The sequence below is a fragment of the Orcinus orca genome, chromosome 6 (assembly GCF_937001465.1).
Source record: "Orcinus orca chromosome 6, mOrcOrc1.1, whole genome shotgun sequence".
NCBI classification, from domain to species: Eukaryota; Metazoa; Chordata; class Mammalia; order Artiodactyla; family Delphinidae; genus Orcinus; species Orcinus orca.
The window spans coordinates 77,799,052-77,812,851 of NC_064564.1; the positions used below are offsets into that span (position 1 = coordinate 77,799,052).

The 13,800-nt window shown below is 50.6% G+C and overlaps 1 protein-coding gene across 1 annotated transcript; it reads left to right on the forward strand.

Annotated features, from left to right (window-relative positions):
- The first annotated feature begins 3,251 nt into the window (after nucleotides 1-3,251).
- On the forward strand, nucleotides 3,252-4,753 carry FOXB2 (forkhead box B2). The gene has a single exon (XM_004285840.3). It carries the CDS (start codon nucleotides 3,332-3,334, stop codon nucleotides 4,601-4,603), a length of 1,272 nt encoding a protein of 423 aa, XP_004285888.2. The 5' UTR covers nucleotides 3,252-3,331; the 3' UTR covers nucleotides 4,604-4,753.
- The last annotated feature ends 9,047 nt before the right edge of the window (nucleotides 4,754-13,800 follow it).

The following is a 13,800-nucleotide window of genomic DNA, read 5'->3' on the forward strand; positions in this document are numbered from 1 at the left end:
CGCACCGCTCGACCTCCGCGTCTGTGTTTTGGTCCGAGTTGCGGGGAGCCGCTCTGCCAGAAGAACGCCGTTGGCTCGCCGAGGCCGAAGGCGCCGGTCACGCGACTCGCGTCCCCAGGCGCCGAGCCCGAGGTGGTGGCGGCAGATCTGTGGGCTGGAACGAGCTTACCCAGCGAGAGGCCAACTCCAGCTTTAGTGTTGAGGTTATGAGCATGAGGCTGGTTCGGGGCACCCTTCAAGGGCCCCTTCCCATGCTGTCCCCAGACGCAGCGGAGTCCAAGTGCCCAACGAGAACGTCCTCAAGCTGCTCCCAAAGAGGAGGCACTGCTTTTTCGGGAGCCCGCGGAAAAGATATTCTCAACAAAATTTGTCTTTGCCCGCGCTGCGTGCAGGGCCAGGGCCGGAAGAACCTTTGAGCGCTGGGCACGCCGAGCTCCCACCAGCAGCCTTTGGGCGGCTCTTGGGCCTGGACAGGGCTGTTCTCGCACCGCGTCCGTCAAAGTAGAAGGGTACACCCGGCGCCAGCGGGCTCTAGCTGTCACTGGAGCTGTGGGCGTCCTCGTAATTCCTCCATGGCTTCGTGAGGCCAGGAGGCCGTCTGCTGCTTGGTTCCTTAAACTGCTTCAGCAGACCAAAAATCCCGCAGAAAACTCCACTGGCGGAAGGAGCCTTCCCGGCATGGAGCGTCAGCGAAAGCATCCTCCTCTGAAAGGGTCTCCTTTCCTTAGGACAGGCCAAGAGGCTGCTCTTTCGCCCCGGGTCCCTTTTGCACGCTTCCCTTTAACGCCTATTCTAAAACGTCTGCTGGCCTAGGAAAACTAACCAAATAGCACTAGCCAGAAATCCAGCTGCTGCCTAAAGATTAATATTATGAATCTGTTCCGCTCACCGCACTCCGGCGACCCGACGGGCAAACAGCCCTTCTTCTGGTCCTCCCCTCGGGCAGCTCGCCAAACGTCGGAAGCTAAAAACACTCGACCTGGCGTTGCCAACCAAGGTTGGAGAGCGAGGGGCAGTCTCCTGAGCAGTCTGGGCCAACGGCCTTCGGCCTCCAGATTTAGGCACAGAAAAGAAGAAATTAAAAACAGAATGAGTCACAGTCCCTAGTTGCTGCTTTCTCCTCAAATCTGCGAACTGGAAGGGACCCGTGAAATTTCCAACTTCAGACATCTCGTTTTACAAATAAACTGAGGCCTAGAGATGGGAAAAGGGTATATATATATATATATATATATATATATATATATATATATATATATATATATAGTCTCCTTCTTCTTCTAAACTCTGCTTTTCCTCCCTGCCTAAGGGCAAAGGCAGCCGAAACCAGACTATAACTGCAGGTTCTCTCCAGTCAACTGGGATTCGCTCATGGGTGTGCAGGAAAGTGCAGAGCAGGAAACTGCTTCCGGGATCCCAGCAAGCACGGGGACCTCAGCGCTGCAGTTCATCCACCCTCACAGGTCACACCAGGGCCATGTGGATTGGTCATTTTGACCCCTACTTAATTTTAACTATCTCCCTTTCCCTCGACGTGCTCAGAATAGCAAGACTCCGCTCCGACACACCCAGGTGATGAGACCTCTGACCCCCCAAGCCCTGCTTCTGGCCCCAGCTCAGACGTCACCACCCAAAGAAACGCTTCACCCTGTCCCATCCACCCGCTCTTAATGGAGCCTCCATCCACCAAGCACTTAGTATTTACCCAAATTTCCCAGTTACTGTCAGTCTTTCCCACTAGACTGCGGTCTGGAGCGCAGAGAGCTGTCCCAGACCTCCCTGTACCAGGCGCCTATCATTGGGCCCGACACTCAATTGACGCGCAAGAAAACTGTGATGAAGTTGACATTTAGCGAAAACGGCCCTGGGTCTCCTCCGCTTTAGCTTTTCCCTCCAACCCTCCGGCCTTTGGGATTTCTTGAAGAGAAGAGACCTCGAGGCCACGCTGCTGCGAACTTGGCCCAGAGTGGCTAGTCCAGGAGGAAGGCAGTGTAAGGAGAGAGAAGCCCGGAGCTGGTAGGTGGGAAGAGGGACGACTGAAAGGGTGGGGACAGGCGGGAGATGCACGAGAGGAGCGAGAAAGCAGGCTCCTGTCCCCCTCTGCCGTGCGTCGCGACCCGGGTGGGGTGCAGCGGCGGGGACCGCACCGGGCGCCGTGCCCCTCCCTGAGAACAGCCTGCGCCCCCCGCCCCACTCGGCCGCGGCTGGGGGCTGCGGAGCGGGTGGTAAATGCTGGGGGTGGGGGCGCCCGCGCCGAGATGGAGGAGGGGGCGGGGGCGAGGCACGGCGTCTTCTCGCCCCTTCTTCAGCAAGAGACGCGGCGGCGGAGTCCCTCAGCCTCGGTCATGTGATAGTCTCGAAGCGCGAGCTGCGGGGGTCTCGGCGTCTCCGGGACCATTACAAAACGCAGCCAGGAGAGCGCGTCGCTGCCACAGCCGCCGCCGCCTCTCCAGCTCCAGACGGGCTTGGGAGAGCGGCAGCCGCCGCGGCGCGGACAGCGGAGCCGCCACAGGCCAGGCCCGCGCCTTCCCGGCGTTCGCAGACGCCCCTTCCGCTCGCGCCCCGCGTCCAGAGCCCCCGCCCCTCGGCAGAGCCCGCAGGCGCCGCCGCAGCAGAAACCTCTAAACTTTTTCCCCCCAGGCGACCGCCTACAGCTCTATCCCAGTCTCCGCTGCGAGCCGCTGGAGAAAAGGGAGACGCGGGCTGCTGGAGCCGAGCTTCCTTCTCCTTACCTCGCCTCTCCCCTCCAGGAACACGATAACTCCAGAGCGGACTAAGTGGCTGGTCAAGGGGCAGCGCTCAAGGCGCTGTTAACTCCCGCCCACCCCGGCCTCCTGGACAACGAGCGCCAACTCGATTTAAAGGGCTAGAGTCCTGACTGCCCAGTCCTTCCTCCCAGCTCTTTGGGCCTGCGCTTCCCTCGGACCGAGAAAAAGCAAAGAGGAGGCCGGAAGGGAACAGGACCCTCCCCACTCCTTCTCCGCCAGCTCCCACGCTCAGCCTCTGGCCACCCGCGGGAAGACGCCGAGAGGGTGGCGGTGAAGCTGGCGCGCCCCGCCCGCGACTGTGCGCGCCAGTCGGCGACCGTCGGGGCCAGAAGTTGCGAGCGTCGGATTGCTAAACTGGGTCAAGAGGCCAAGCGCGGAGACCGCAGGCCGCTGAGAGAAGACGGGAGAGAAACGGCGAGAGGGTCTGGGGGGGAAAGAGGGCGGGGTGGCGGGTCCGGGAGGGCGGAGTGGGGGTTAGTGGAGACAACCAGGCCCCGGGAGCGGGGTGCGGAGCGACGCTGCGGTCCACTGTGAGCCAGAGGGAGGTGGAGGCGCCAGGGGCGATGCCGCGGCCGGGGAAGAGTTCGTACAGCGACCAAAAGCCGCCCTACTCTTACATCTCGCTGACCGCGATGGCCATCCAGCACTCGGCCGAGAAGATGCTGCCTCTGAGCGACATCTACAAGTTCATCATGGAGCGCTTCCCCTACTACCGCGAGCACACGCAGCGTTGGCAGAACAGCCTCCGGCACAACCTCTCCTTCAACGACTGCTTCATCAAGATCCCGCGGCGGCCCGACCAGCCCGGCAAGGGCAGCTTCTGGGCATTGCATCCCGACTGCGGCGACATGTTCGAGAACGGCAGCTTCCTGAGGCGCCGAAAGCGCTTCAAGGTGCTGCGCGCTGACCACACTCACCTGCACGCGGGAAGCGCCAAGGGCGCGCCAGGCGCTGGCCCCGGAGGGCACCTGCACCCGCACCACCACCATCACGCTGCCGCGCACCACCACCATCACCACCACCCGCCCCAGCCGCCGCCGCCCCAGCCGCCGCCGCCGCCGCCGCACATGGTGCATTATTTCCACCAGCAGCCGCCTCCGGCTCCGCAGCCGCCGCCGCACCTCGCGTCGCAGCCACCGCAGCAGCCGCCGCAGCCGCCGCAGCCGTCTCACCCCGGCAAGATGCAGGAGGCGGCGGCCGTAGCGGCGGCGGCGGCAGCGGCGGCGGCGGCGGCCGTGGGCAGCGTGGGGCGCCTGTCACAGTTCCCGCCCTACGGGCTGGGCTCGGCCGCCGCCGCTGCTGCCGCCGCCGCCGCTGCGTCCACGTCGGGCTTCAAGCACCCGTTCGCCATCGAAAACATCATAGGCCGGGACTACAAGGGCGTGCTGCAGGCCGGCGGGCTGCCCTTGGCGTCCGTCATGCACCACCTGGGTTATCCCGTGCCGGGCCAGCTCGGCAACGTCGTCAGCTCCGTGTGGCCGCACGTCGGCGTCATGGATTCAGTGGCCGCGGCCACGGCCGCCGCGGCCGCCGCGGGGGTCCCCATGGGCCCGGAGTATGGGGCCTTCGGTGTACCGGTCAAGGCCCTGTGCCACTCGGCAAGCCAGAGCCTGCCTGCGGTGCCCGTGCCCATCAAGCCGACTCCTGCGCTGCCACCGGTGGCCGCGCTGCCCGCAGCGCTCGCTGTCCCCGCGGCCTCACAGCAGCCGCTGGCACCGTCCACCGTGTGCCCGGCGGCCGCCGCCTCACCCGCCGTCTCTCTGATGGAGCCCACCGCCCCGAGTGCGGCCGAGAGCAAAGGCGGCTCTCTGCACTCGGTGCTGGTGCATTCTTAGGGTACCCATTGGGCTGGGAGAGACGAACGCATGGAGCCTCACCTGGCCCTGGACCGCCGGAGAGGGCGAGGGCGCCCTGACCAGGTCGGGTAGAGCTGGCGAGCCCCAGCCTTTGCGGGAAAGGAAGGTATTTAAACAAACCCGAAAGTGGATTCTTCAGTGGTCTGAATAAATATAACACTTCTGGTGTCTGTGTTTATACTATGTTGTACAATCAGAATAATGAAAACCAATTTTCAGGTAAGAGTTTCTATTGTAATTAAAATTATAAATCCGTAAGTTATGGGGGGAGGGAACGAACGAGTTTGGGGAAGCCTCGTTCGCTGGCATATTGGAATTGGATTTCTGTTCTTACTCCCGGGAGCAGAAGATGGCAGGACTAAACCTCCCTGGGAGAAATCCAACAGAGAGTGACGATGAAACAGACCTCAGCCACCAAGTTTCTTCCCACGGGTCTCAACCTCTCGTGAACAATGTCGCCTCTCGTGAACATTCTAGACAAAACTGCTATTCACTAAGGAAATCTCGTTTTATTTAAGAAGGAAAAGAGGGAGCATTTGATACCGTTATTTTCCTGGTCAGTGAAATGGACAAGGACACGGTAGCATGAATAAAGCCTCTTTGGGGGCAGTGGGAACCTCACGAAGGATCTTGGGAAACAGTTAAGTTTCTTGGCTCTGACCCGAGGGTCGAGAAGGATAGAAGGAACGGCTAAAGCAATTAGTTTGCACAAAGGAGAATGGCAGCAGCTTAAAGCGCAAAGCCCCAGATTCCAAAAGTAAGTTCGGGAAACATAACCAAAGAGAGACATTAAAGGAGACTTTCTACCTGCAATTCTTTTGTGAATCAATCGGATGAGACCGTTGAGGAGCCCCCAGACAATGTGAATTCCCATGATCCGTTACATTTGGGATTTTTGTTTTTAATCACTTGCATCACGGGATTTTGTTCCCCTAACTCAAGAATGCAAGAAAAACCTGCCACGTCACCCGACAATATTGCTCTTAACGTTTCCAGGAGCGTTTTGTGGCCGTTGCCTTCCAGCCTCCTCGGGACAGATGCGTGAGGATGACCGGTCACCTTTGCACGCTGCCTTCGATTTGGTATTCCGTGTGCTGTTTGGGCGCGTTCTTCTTTCAGGCGAACTCTTCAGTTTCAGATCCTGAATGGAAAAGAAACTTGCTTTGCCACTGTTGCTCTTCCCCGTTTTTGAGACCCAGGAATAGCACTTTACTCGCAACAAACTTTTGGGAACGAATGGGGCGCAGGTAGGGAGAAGGCAGCTGTCCTTTGCCCCGAGTCACCTCTGGCCTTTGTCCGCGCCGCGTTCGGGTTGTGACTTTGTGCCAAGTTCATGTCTGCCTGTGTTGTACGTGGTGTTCTCCATTAAAGCTTCTCTCTGGATGTGGCGGTGTGAAGGTGTTTCGCTTCTCAAGAGACGAGGCCGCGGTTTGAGTGCCCACTGGGGGAAAGTCTGGGGACTTGGCAAATCCTCTTCCTCCCCTTCTTTTTCAACTTCTGAGCATCAAAGAGGGTGAGTTCACAGGCGAAGGGGCAGCTGGACAGGTTTCCTCCTCCGTGGCTCCTTTTGTCAGTTGGTTCAATATCTGTATCTGTTTTACCCGTTCTTCCGCTGCTTTCCTAGCTGAGCTCTAGTCCACCTCAGTGCAAGAGACTGGATTAGCAAAAACCCGCCACAGTGAATTTTTTCTGTTCCTACATGAGGTTTATTAGCAATAACCATCACCAGCCCCCAACACCCTTTCCCTTTTCTGAGAGCGGGCTATGGCCCGGGTCCCGGTGCCAGTGGGTGGGGGCTGGCGGCGCCCCATTAAGTATGCGGGGCGGGGAAGAGGGCGCCCGGACTCCGCCACTGCCGCCGAGGCCCACATTCCCAAGAAGCGCGCGCCCAGCCGCGGCGGCCTAGGGGACCTGTTGCGCATCCTCGGCAGCCTGGGGCCTGGAGGCAGAGAGCGCTGGGCCCTGGAGAAACGGCAGCGCCACAACACGTGCTCCTTGGGGAGGGCCTGCGAGCTGCAGACCCTGTGGCGCTGCGCGGGAAGGTGGCGGGGCACCTCGAACAGGGGTCCATCTTAAACCAGCTTCACTGTGCCCAGCCAGGCCGGACAGAAGCCTCCTCTAACCTTTCATCAGAAGAAAATAAAGGACCAACGAGGTGACCTGATCATAGTAATGACACTGAGGGGATTTGGGTTACTTCTTAAAAATAAGAATTTCCACGCACCCCTTATTTACAAGTCCCATTGCAGCGTGCAGCTAAGTTTCGTCCTCGCCTGGGAGACAAGTCTCAGTTTAGGTCACTGCCTCCTTGGAGGCACAAACAACTCCAGTGTATCCTATCTCTCTAGCTTGAGACTTTGCAAGGTTCCCTGCAGGGTTTTCCTCTACACTAGTCTGAGGCTGTTGAAAGAGAGAAAAGGGGAGCCACTGGCATGGGGATCATAGATTTGGGGTGACTTGGGAGCCTGGCTGCTTCGCCCACCTCTGGGTGACTTGGTGCCTGAAAGCCCCAGGCTGGGACCCCTAGTTCAGGCGCAGCAAGTCACAGGGCCTGAAGAAGGGCAGTCGCTGGATCTCAGTTGTTTCTTCAAAAGAACATCACATCTCTTCTTCTTTATCCACCCGCCCCAAAAGGGCCAGTGTGCTTTTTAGCGGTGCCCATTGTCCCACTTCCGGGAGAGGGGCACAGTGCAAAGTGTCGTCCAGCACCCAGGGGACTGGCTTAAGTGACAGCCCCTCCTGAGAAGAGAGGAGCCTGTGGGCCAACTCGGCAGAGAAGGATGAGTAATTGACCTTCCGCATTCCTCAGACCCTCTTAGCAACCCAGCCTCACACCAACTCCCTGGAACCCCTCCTACCTCTGTGGGGAAAGCATGGTTGTTGTGTTTTGTTTTTACTGTAAAGAAATAGAGAAAGGAGAAGGGAAAGCAGAGTGAGCTGAGAGATGATTCTACTCAAGTTTTCATCCAAGAGGAGACCCTGGTACCCAACGGAAGCTATGCATGGCATTGAAGTTGGAGAACAAGGGGATTCATGTAAATATACAAAGGGGGAGGAGCTTTCTGTCAAAGTGCTGATCCTAAGGGAGGTCCCAGTTAAACCCCCAATACTGACAGAGCCCTGAAGACCCCCTCTTAACTAAGATGGATCTGCAATCTAACTGTAACTCTCAACTGAGTGGTGGTCTCATATGGTCTCACAGGTATTCTCTCTCTAGCTACATGTTGGAATAGAGAAAAAGTAAGTTCTGGATATAAGTGAGGTAGAAATAGAGGCACTTACAAATGTATGATCATCTCAGTTCACAAGATTAATAAAATCACTCTTGGTTTGCTAAGTACTGGTGGAGATAACCTGAAATTATGCTCCTGGTTTCCAGGATTATACAAAACACTGTAGTTGTTTAGCTTGTCCCCAACTTAATTGAATGCACAAAACCTTGAGAAACATGGGGAGAGGCAAAGAGGAGGGAGAAAGATTTTCATGTAGCTGCCCTTAAAATAAAAGAAAAAGGAAAACAACTTGGAATGATCTACTTGATTACATTCCCTTGGGAAGATGAGAAGAGAGCTGAGGGTCGAGGGAGAACGAAGCTATTTTAGCTGTGGTCCCTAGGAGAACAGGCCCTCCTGCAAAGGCCAGAATTGGCACAGTTGGCATCTGGCACTTAGGAAGCCTGTCAGTCAGGCTGGCTTGTGGTCAATTATCTCCTTAAGTAGACTGGCATTAGTCCAGCCAGGGGGGGGAGGGCTGGTTGCATCCGTCAGAATCAGAGCCAGTTAGCTGGAAGTGGCACTGCGGAACTCCAAGCATCTTTGCATTGGGGGGTTTGGAAAGCTGATCAACACATCTCCCTCTGGGACTCAAAGGTGACACTTGCCTGCTTGGCAATAGTACAGCAAGACTGCAAAAGAGGACAGAAACAGAATGCCTTAGGAAAAGAAACATTGACCACCAAAGCCACTAGTTCCCCTGAAATTCCATTCACCTGACAAAACTGCCATTTCTGAGATGCACAAAATTATACAGAGATCCTTGTAAGTTGCGGTGGGATTTGACTCCTCCATTGGTAAGAATTCTCATTCTTCATTGTACCTGACTATGAGATGGGCAGAAAGGATAGTTTGGGGTCATGTCTAGGTTTGGATGATATGGCAAGGGTTTGAAGCAGTGTTAGCGCTCCTCAGACTAATTCACATGTGATTCTGCATGGGGTGTGGGGCAGGGTGGCGTAGATGTTGAAAATGAGAAACTAAAGAAATGGTTTCAAAAGCCAGTGATAACTTCTTTGTGGGTGAAGAGGCAGAGTGGGAATCCAAGTGGAGGTGGGAAGTCCTTGAATTCCAAAGGGCAAAACTGTTTCTCCAAGTCCAACATTTTCATTTTGTTCATTGAAAGTATTTTCATTAACTTTATCTTTAAAAGCTGAAATGCTAACTTATACTCTTTGGGGGAGATTGAAGAGATTTGTTTGGGATTTGAATTCAGTCTTAAGCCATTGTTTAAATGCTATGAGTTTGGCAAAACTCCAGATGTACTCTGTCCCAAGCACTTTTCCCCTTAACTATCCTCTGTGTATTTTAAGGAAAATTCAAGCCACATGTTGCTCTTTCCCCCTTGCATTCAAATGTAGTTTTATTGAATTTTAGCATAGTCCATGAAATTTAAATTCTGAGTTTTAAGCCATAATATATTCATATGATCTACAAGCAGTCACATGATATGCACATATATCATTAAGCAGAAAATAAAGCCTCTGAGAACTGTAGTCATATTATTACAGTAACATTTCTCTAAACTGAAGAGCCATGCTGAGAATGCCATATTAAGAAAGGATTTTATAAAATTATCAAAAAATTCAAAAAAGCTGACAGCAATCCATAAAAATATTTTTAAAAGAGTATTTCTTGGAAGATATTTTGGTTATGTTTAGTTTGAGCCAAATAGTTCTTGCCTACCACAAGGAACAGGTCTTTTGTGTGCACGAGACACCCAGGATTTGCTTGTAAGTCACAGATCTCATTATGGCAGCATCATTTAAAAGTGCTTTGGAATAGGCTTTCCCATCTGAGCCACTTCCAGTCCTGTCAGCAACTTCGTAGACAGCATGGTTTTACTGTTACTGAGAATGGATGCTTAGTAAGGAGCTGGAGAGCTGTAGTCCAGGCACAGCTGAACTAGATTCATTCCAAAAAGAATTCACAACATTGAAATACACAGATGAGAAAAGGAAGGAAGGAAGGAGGGACAGAGGGAATGAGGAAAGGGGAGAGGGAGAGAAGGAAAGAGGGAAGGAAGGGAGGAAGGAAGGGGAGAGAGAGAGAGAGAGAGACAAATGTGTGCATCTAATATTGACAAAGCAAAAAAATTTACAATTTTTAACATAGTACTGCTCTGGTTTTCTCTCAGGAAACTATAGATCAACTCTTTCAATGTATGTGACTATAACTACTTGACTGAAGTCGTTTTGCCTTGAAAGCAATATTCCTCTTCTCTTAGCATTTTTCTTAGCTAGAGAGGACAGGACATTGTATAACTAACTTGCAGCTCCATTTATTGCCTAAGAAGATGAAGCTTTAGTCTGCTGAAGAATTCAACCTAGGTGAGATTTTGTGTCATTAACTTTGCTGCAATTTATTTTATAGGGATTAACCTAAATCCCCATAGGGAAATGTTTAAATAAATGATGCTATTTGCATACTGTGGAATATCATTACAAATAATGCTTATGAAATTAAACTCATATAGAAAATGTTTATGAAATCCTATTGAGGGAATAAGCTCAACCCACTAATGTCACTGAACATGTACCAGAAGAGACTACACCAAATATTAACCGTGGTACCTTTAGATTGGTGAAATCCTAAGTCATTTTCTTCTTGTTCCCCATATGTCTGAGACTGTTTTAGATTGTCTACATACACCGATCACACTTTACTTCTATAACCATGGAGAGGATTACTCAAATCTGTCCAGCCAGTATAACTGGCATTTCAACAATATGAATTATTATTTTTAAAGGTAGCACCTTAAGTGGGGGAGGGGAAGGAGAGAAGAACTAGCTGAGGAAATATACTTTAAAAGCAAAGAGCAGCAAAGACAAACGAACCTCACACACCTTGCCGCCCTCCTGCTGTGGCTTTGACAAGAGCCCATAGCACCAGACCCTTCTGGTGGGAGGAAAAGGAGGCTGTCACTTGAAGCATTGACTTTTGGGGAACTTTCAGAGACTCGCTGTCCCATAATGCTGGAATGGGAAAGGTGGAAGCGTTAAAATTACAAAGGGGGCTGGCTAAAGAATAAATTTCACATAATTTTATTACCTTTTTAAATAGCTTCCTCTCTATCTTTTGCATTTCATGAACTTTTGTAGTAGCCTTGAACTTTTTTTGAAACTCAGATAATGAACACAAAGTAAATATAATCTACAAGCTTAGGCATTTCCTTCTAAATGAAAAAATAACATCTAGTTTTCCAAAATAGTAATATAATTTTTCTTTTTCCTAGTTGGCAAATCCTTTTTTTGTGTAGTGACAATGTTTTCAAGGGAAAAGTTTTAGATACTGTTTATACTGGTTTGAGTAAAGCTGTATTGTGTCTTCCCTATCTACCTTGAAATAGTTTATTTTCCCCCCAAAATGCAAAAGCATGTAACTACTCAGAATATGCATGTTTTCAGATGATTAAACATGTCTCAACTTTTATGCTAGAAGCTTGATAACCTCTAAAAATGACCACAGATCATTGAGACTTGAGTTTTTTTAATAACTTGCACTGGAGAACAAAAATTCTTGAAATTATAAGACTGAAATTTTCACCCAAGAACCAGAGAATCAAATATATCTGCTTTGCCAGTGTCGAGAACAAAATAACATCCTATTTCTCTAATATGCAAAAATTTTGAAACTTCATTCCAGTTATTTCTAGAAAATTCCTTCTCGTCTTCCCTGCCGGGGACCCCAGGCTGACCTGAGCCTGCTTACTCCTGCCTTACAAAGAAAAAATATGAAAAGTTGAATGCATCTGCTAACATTGCACCTCAAAACTTTAGATTATGTGAATCACCTGGAGAGGTTTTTCAAACACTCTCTGCTGGGCCCCATCTGCAAAGATTCTGCTTCAGCAGGTGTGAAGTGGGCCCGAGATTGCACATTTCTAACAACCTCCCAGGTGATGCTGATGTTGCTGGGCACCTTGAGAAGTTGTGCAAGAAAAGAGATCCTTTTTTCATCAGTTTATCAATACCTCAGTTGCAGCCATCTCAGTCCATCAGAAATACCCAAATAACTATGAACATAATAGAAGAGCCATTACGATCTCTATCCCCTTTCTCTCAAAAACTCATTGGTGCCTATCGCACTTACCCATCCCCTTGTCTATATATACTAATATATAGTATAATAATAATATATATTAATGCACAGGAGAAACAGAAAAACTCCATATACCTCCAGAGCTGGAGCACTCCCCTTTATAAGTCACCTGAAGACAGAAAAGTTGGGTCAGAAAGCAGCAGCAAATTTACTTCCTCAAGAAGGCGACTGAGACAGCAGTACTTGAAAAGCGAATGATTGAAAATTAGACCTAGAAGTCAGTTCAGTGCTCTTCCCACTTCCACCTTCTCATCATAAGCCAACCTCTTCCCAAAAGCATTTTAACCAATGGGCTTAAGAAGCTATTACTGGGCTTCCCTGGTGGCTCAGTGGTTGAGAATCCGCCTGCAGATGCAGGGGACACGGGTTCGTGCCCCGGTCCGGGAAGATCCTACATGCCGCGGAGCGGCTGGGCCCATGAGCCATGGCCGCTGAGCCTGCACATCCGGAGCCTGTGCTCCGCAACGAGAGAGGCCACAACAGTGAGAGGCCCGCGTACCGCAAAAAAAACAAAACAACAACAAAAAAAGAAGCTATTACTTTACTGTAGTGCCATGATGTTGGCCTATCACACTTTTACATGACGCTTTACACGTTATACTGAGGGATTTTTATATGTGCTATTTTATATAGGGGAGGTAGTTTTATTCTGAGTTTAAATCTACACAGGCTCAGATCTGCGACTTGGTGACTGGAGCTCATCCAGGTGTACAGAGGATGCATCAACTCAGTAAACTCCCACTTTACTTAAAAATGGAGCCATTTAGCCAAATATTTATGAAAATATTTTGTTCTTCAGGGCAAACATTAAATAATGTACATTATAACAACACAAATGTTGCCAGGATAGGAGCTAGGATCCCCTCTGATCTTTGAGAGTTTATGAAATTTTCTATACCTCATCCCGGGTACTGTGATAGACTCACACCCCGGTCTCTCTGGGGAATTTTAGTCAGTGGCAAGCAATGTATAGAGGCTTCGTTGCTCCTAGTTGTCTCTGACTTATAACTCCAGCTTCCAGAGACTTGTTTAAATTTATGGATCATCTCAATGTCCAAAAAAACCCTGCCTTTTTATTTGCATATACTCCAGATGTAAACTGGTGTGAGTAGCAAATGTCAATGTCTTGAAGATTTGAGTTTACTTTAAATTCATAGTCTTAAAACTTGAATTCAAATATTTATCATTTCTAAAAGTCATTCTATCATCTCTCTACCAGGAATTTCTCACTGGTTCCCTTTCACCATCCCATCTAACCTTCTTAGTTTGTGTGGCCTTGACTTTCTTCTTTGACTGTTTGATCTTCCCTCTCCTCTCCAGCTGCTTACTTTGCCCCTCACCCTACTCCACCCCAATATCTGCTAACTCCTCATGAAGGATGGTTTAATTCTTTGTTTCTCTCTTTCCAGACTGTAGCCATTGGGACCTCACTTTCTACTATGAAAGTGGCCTATCACGTTATTTTCGTATATGAAGACAGCTATTTTTATAAGCGGAACTAAGATGTTAGCTATTAAAATCATTTTAAAATCTAACTATACACATATCCATTCCACAAGCTTTTATTCAGTACGGTAGTTCAGGAACTATGCCAGGGGCTGACAATACGACAAGTTGCCTACTTGTTGCCTACACCAATTACTAAGCTATTATTTCTCATCTCCAAACCCATCCTTCCTACTCTGCTCTCAGGTGCTGAGGCTGAGACTTTGCAAACCCCATTTCTGCTTTGCCAGCTGGCTTTATATTGGATCTGGTAATATGGGGTCTCTAGTGGGAGTTAGCAAAGGTGGATACCGAAGA

What these genes read in the sequence shown, in the direction of transcription:
- FOXB2 (XM_004285840.3), top strand. Translation starts at nt 3,332, where the DNA reads ATGCCGCGGCCGGGGAAGAGTTCGTACAGCGACCAAAAGCCGCCCTAC.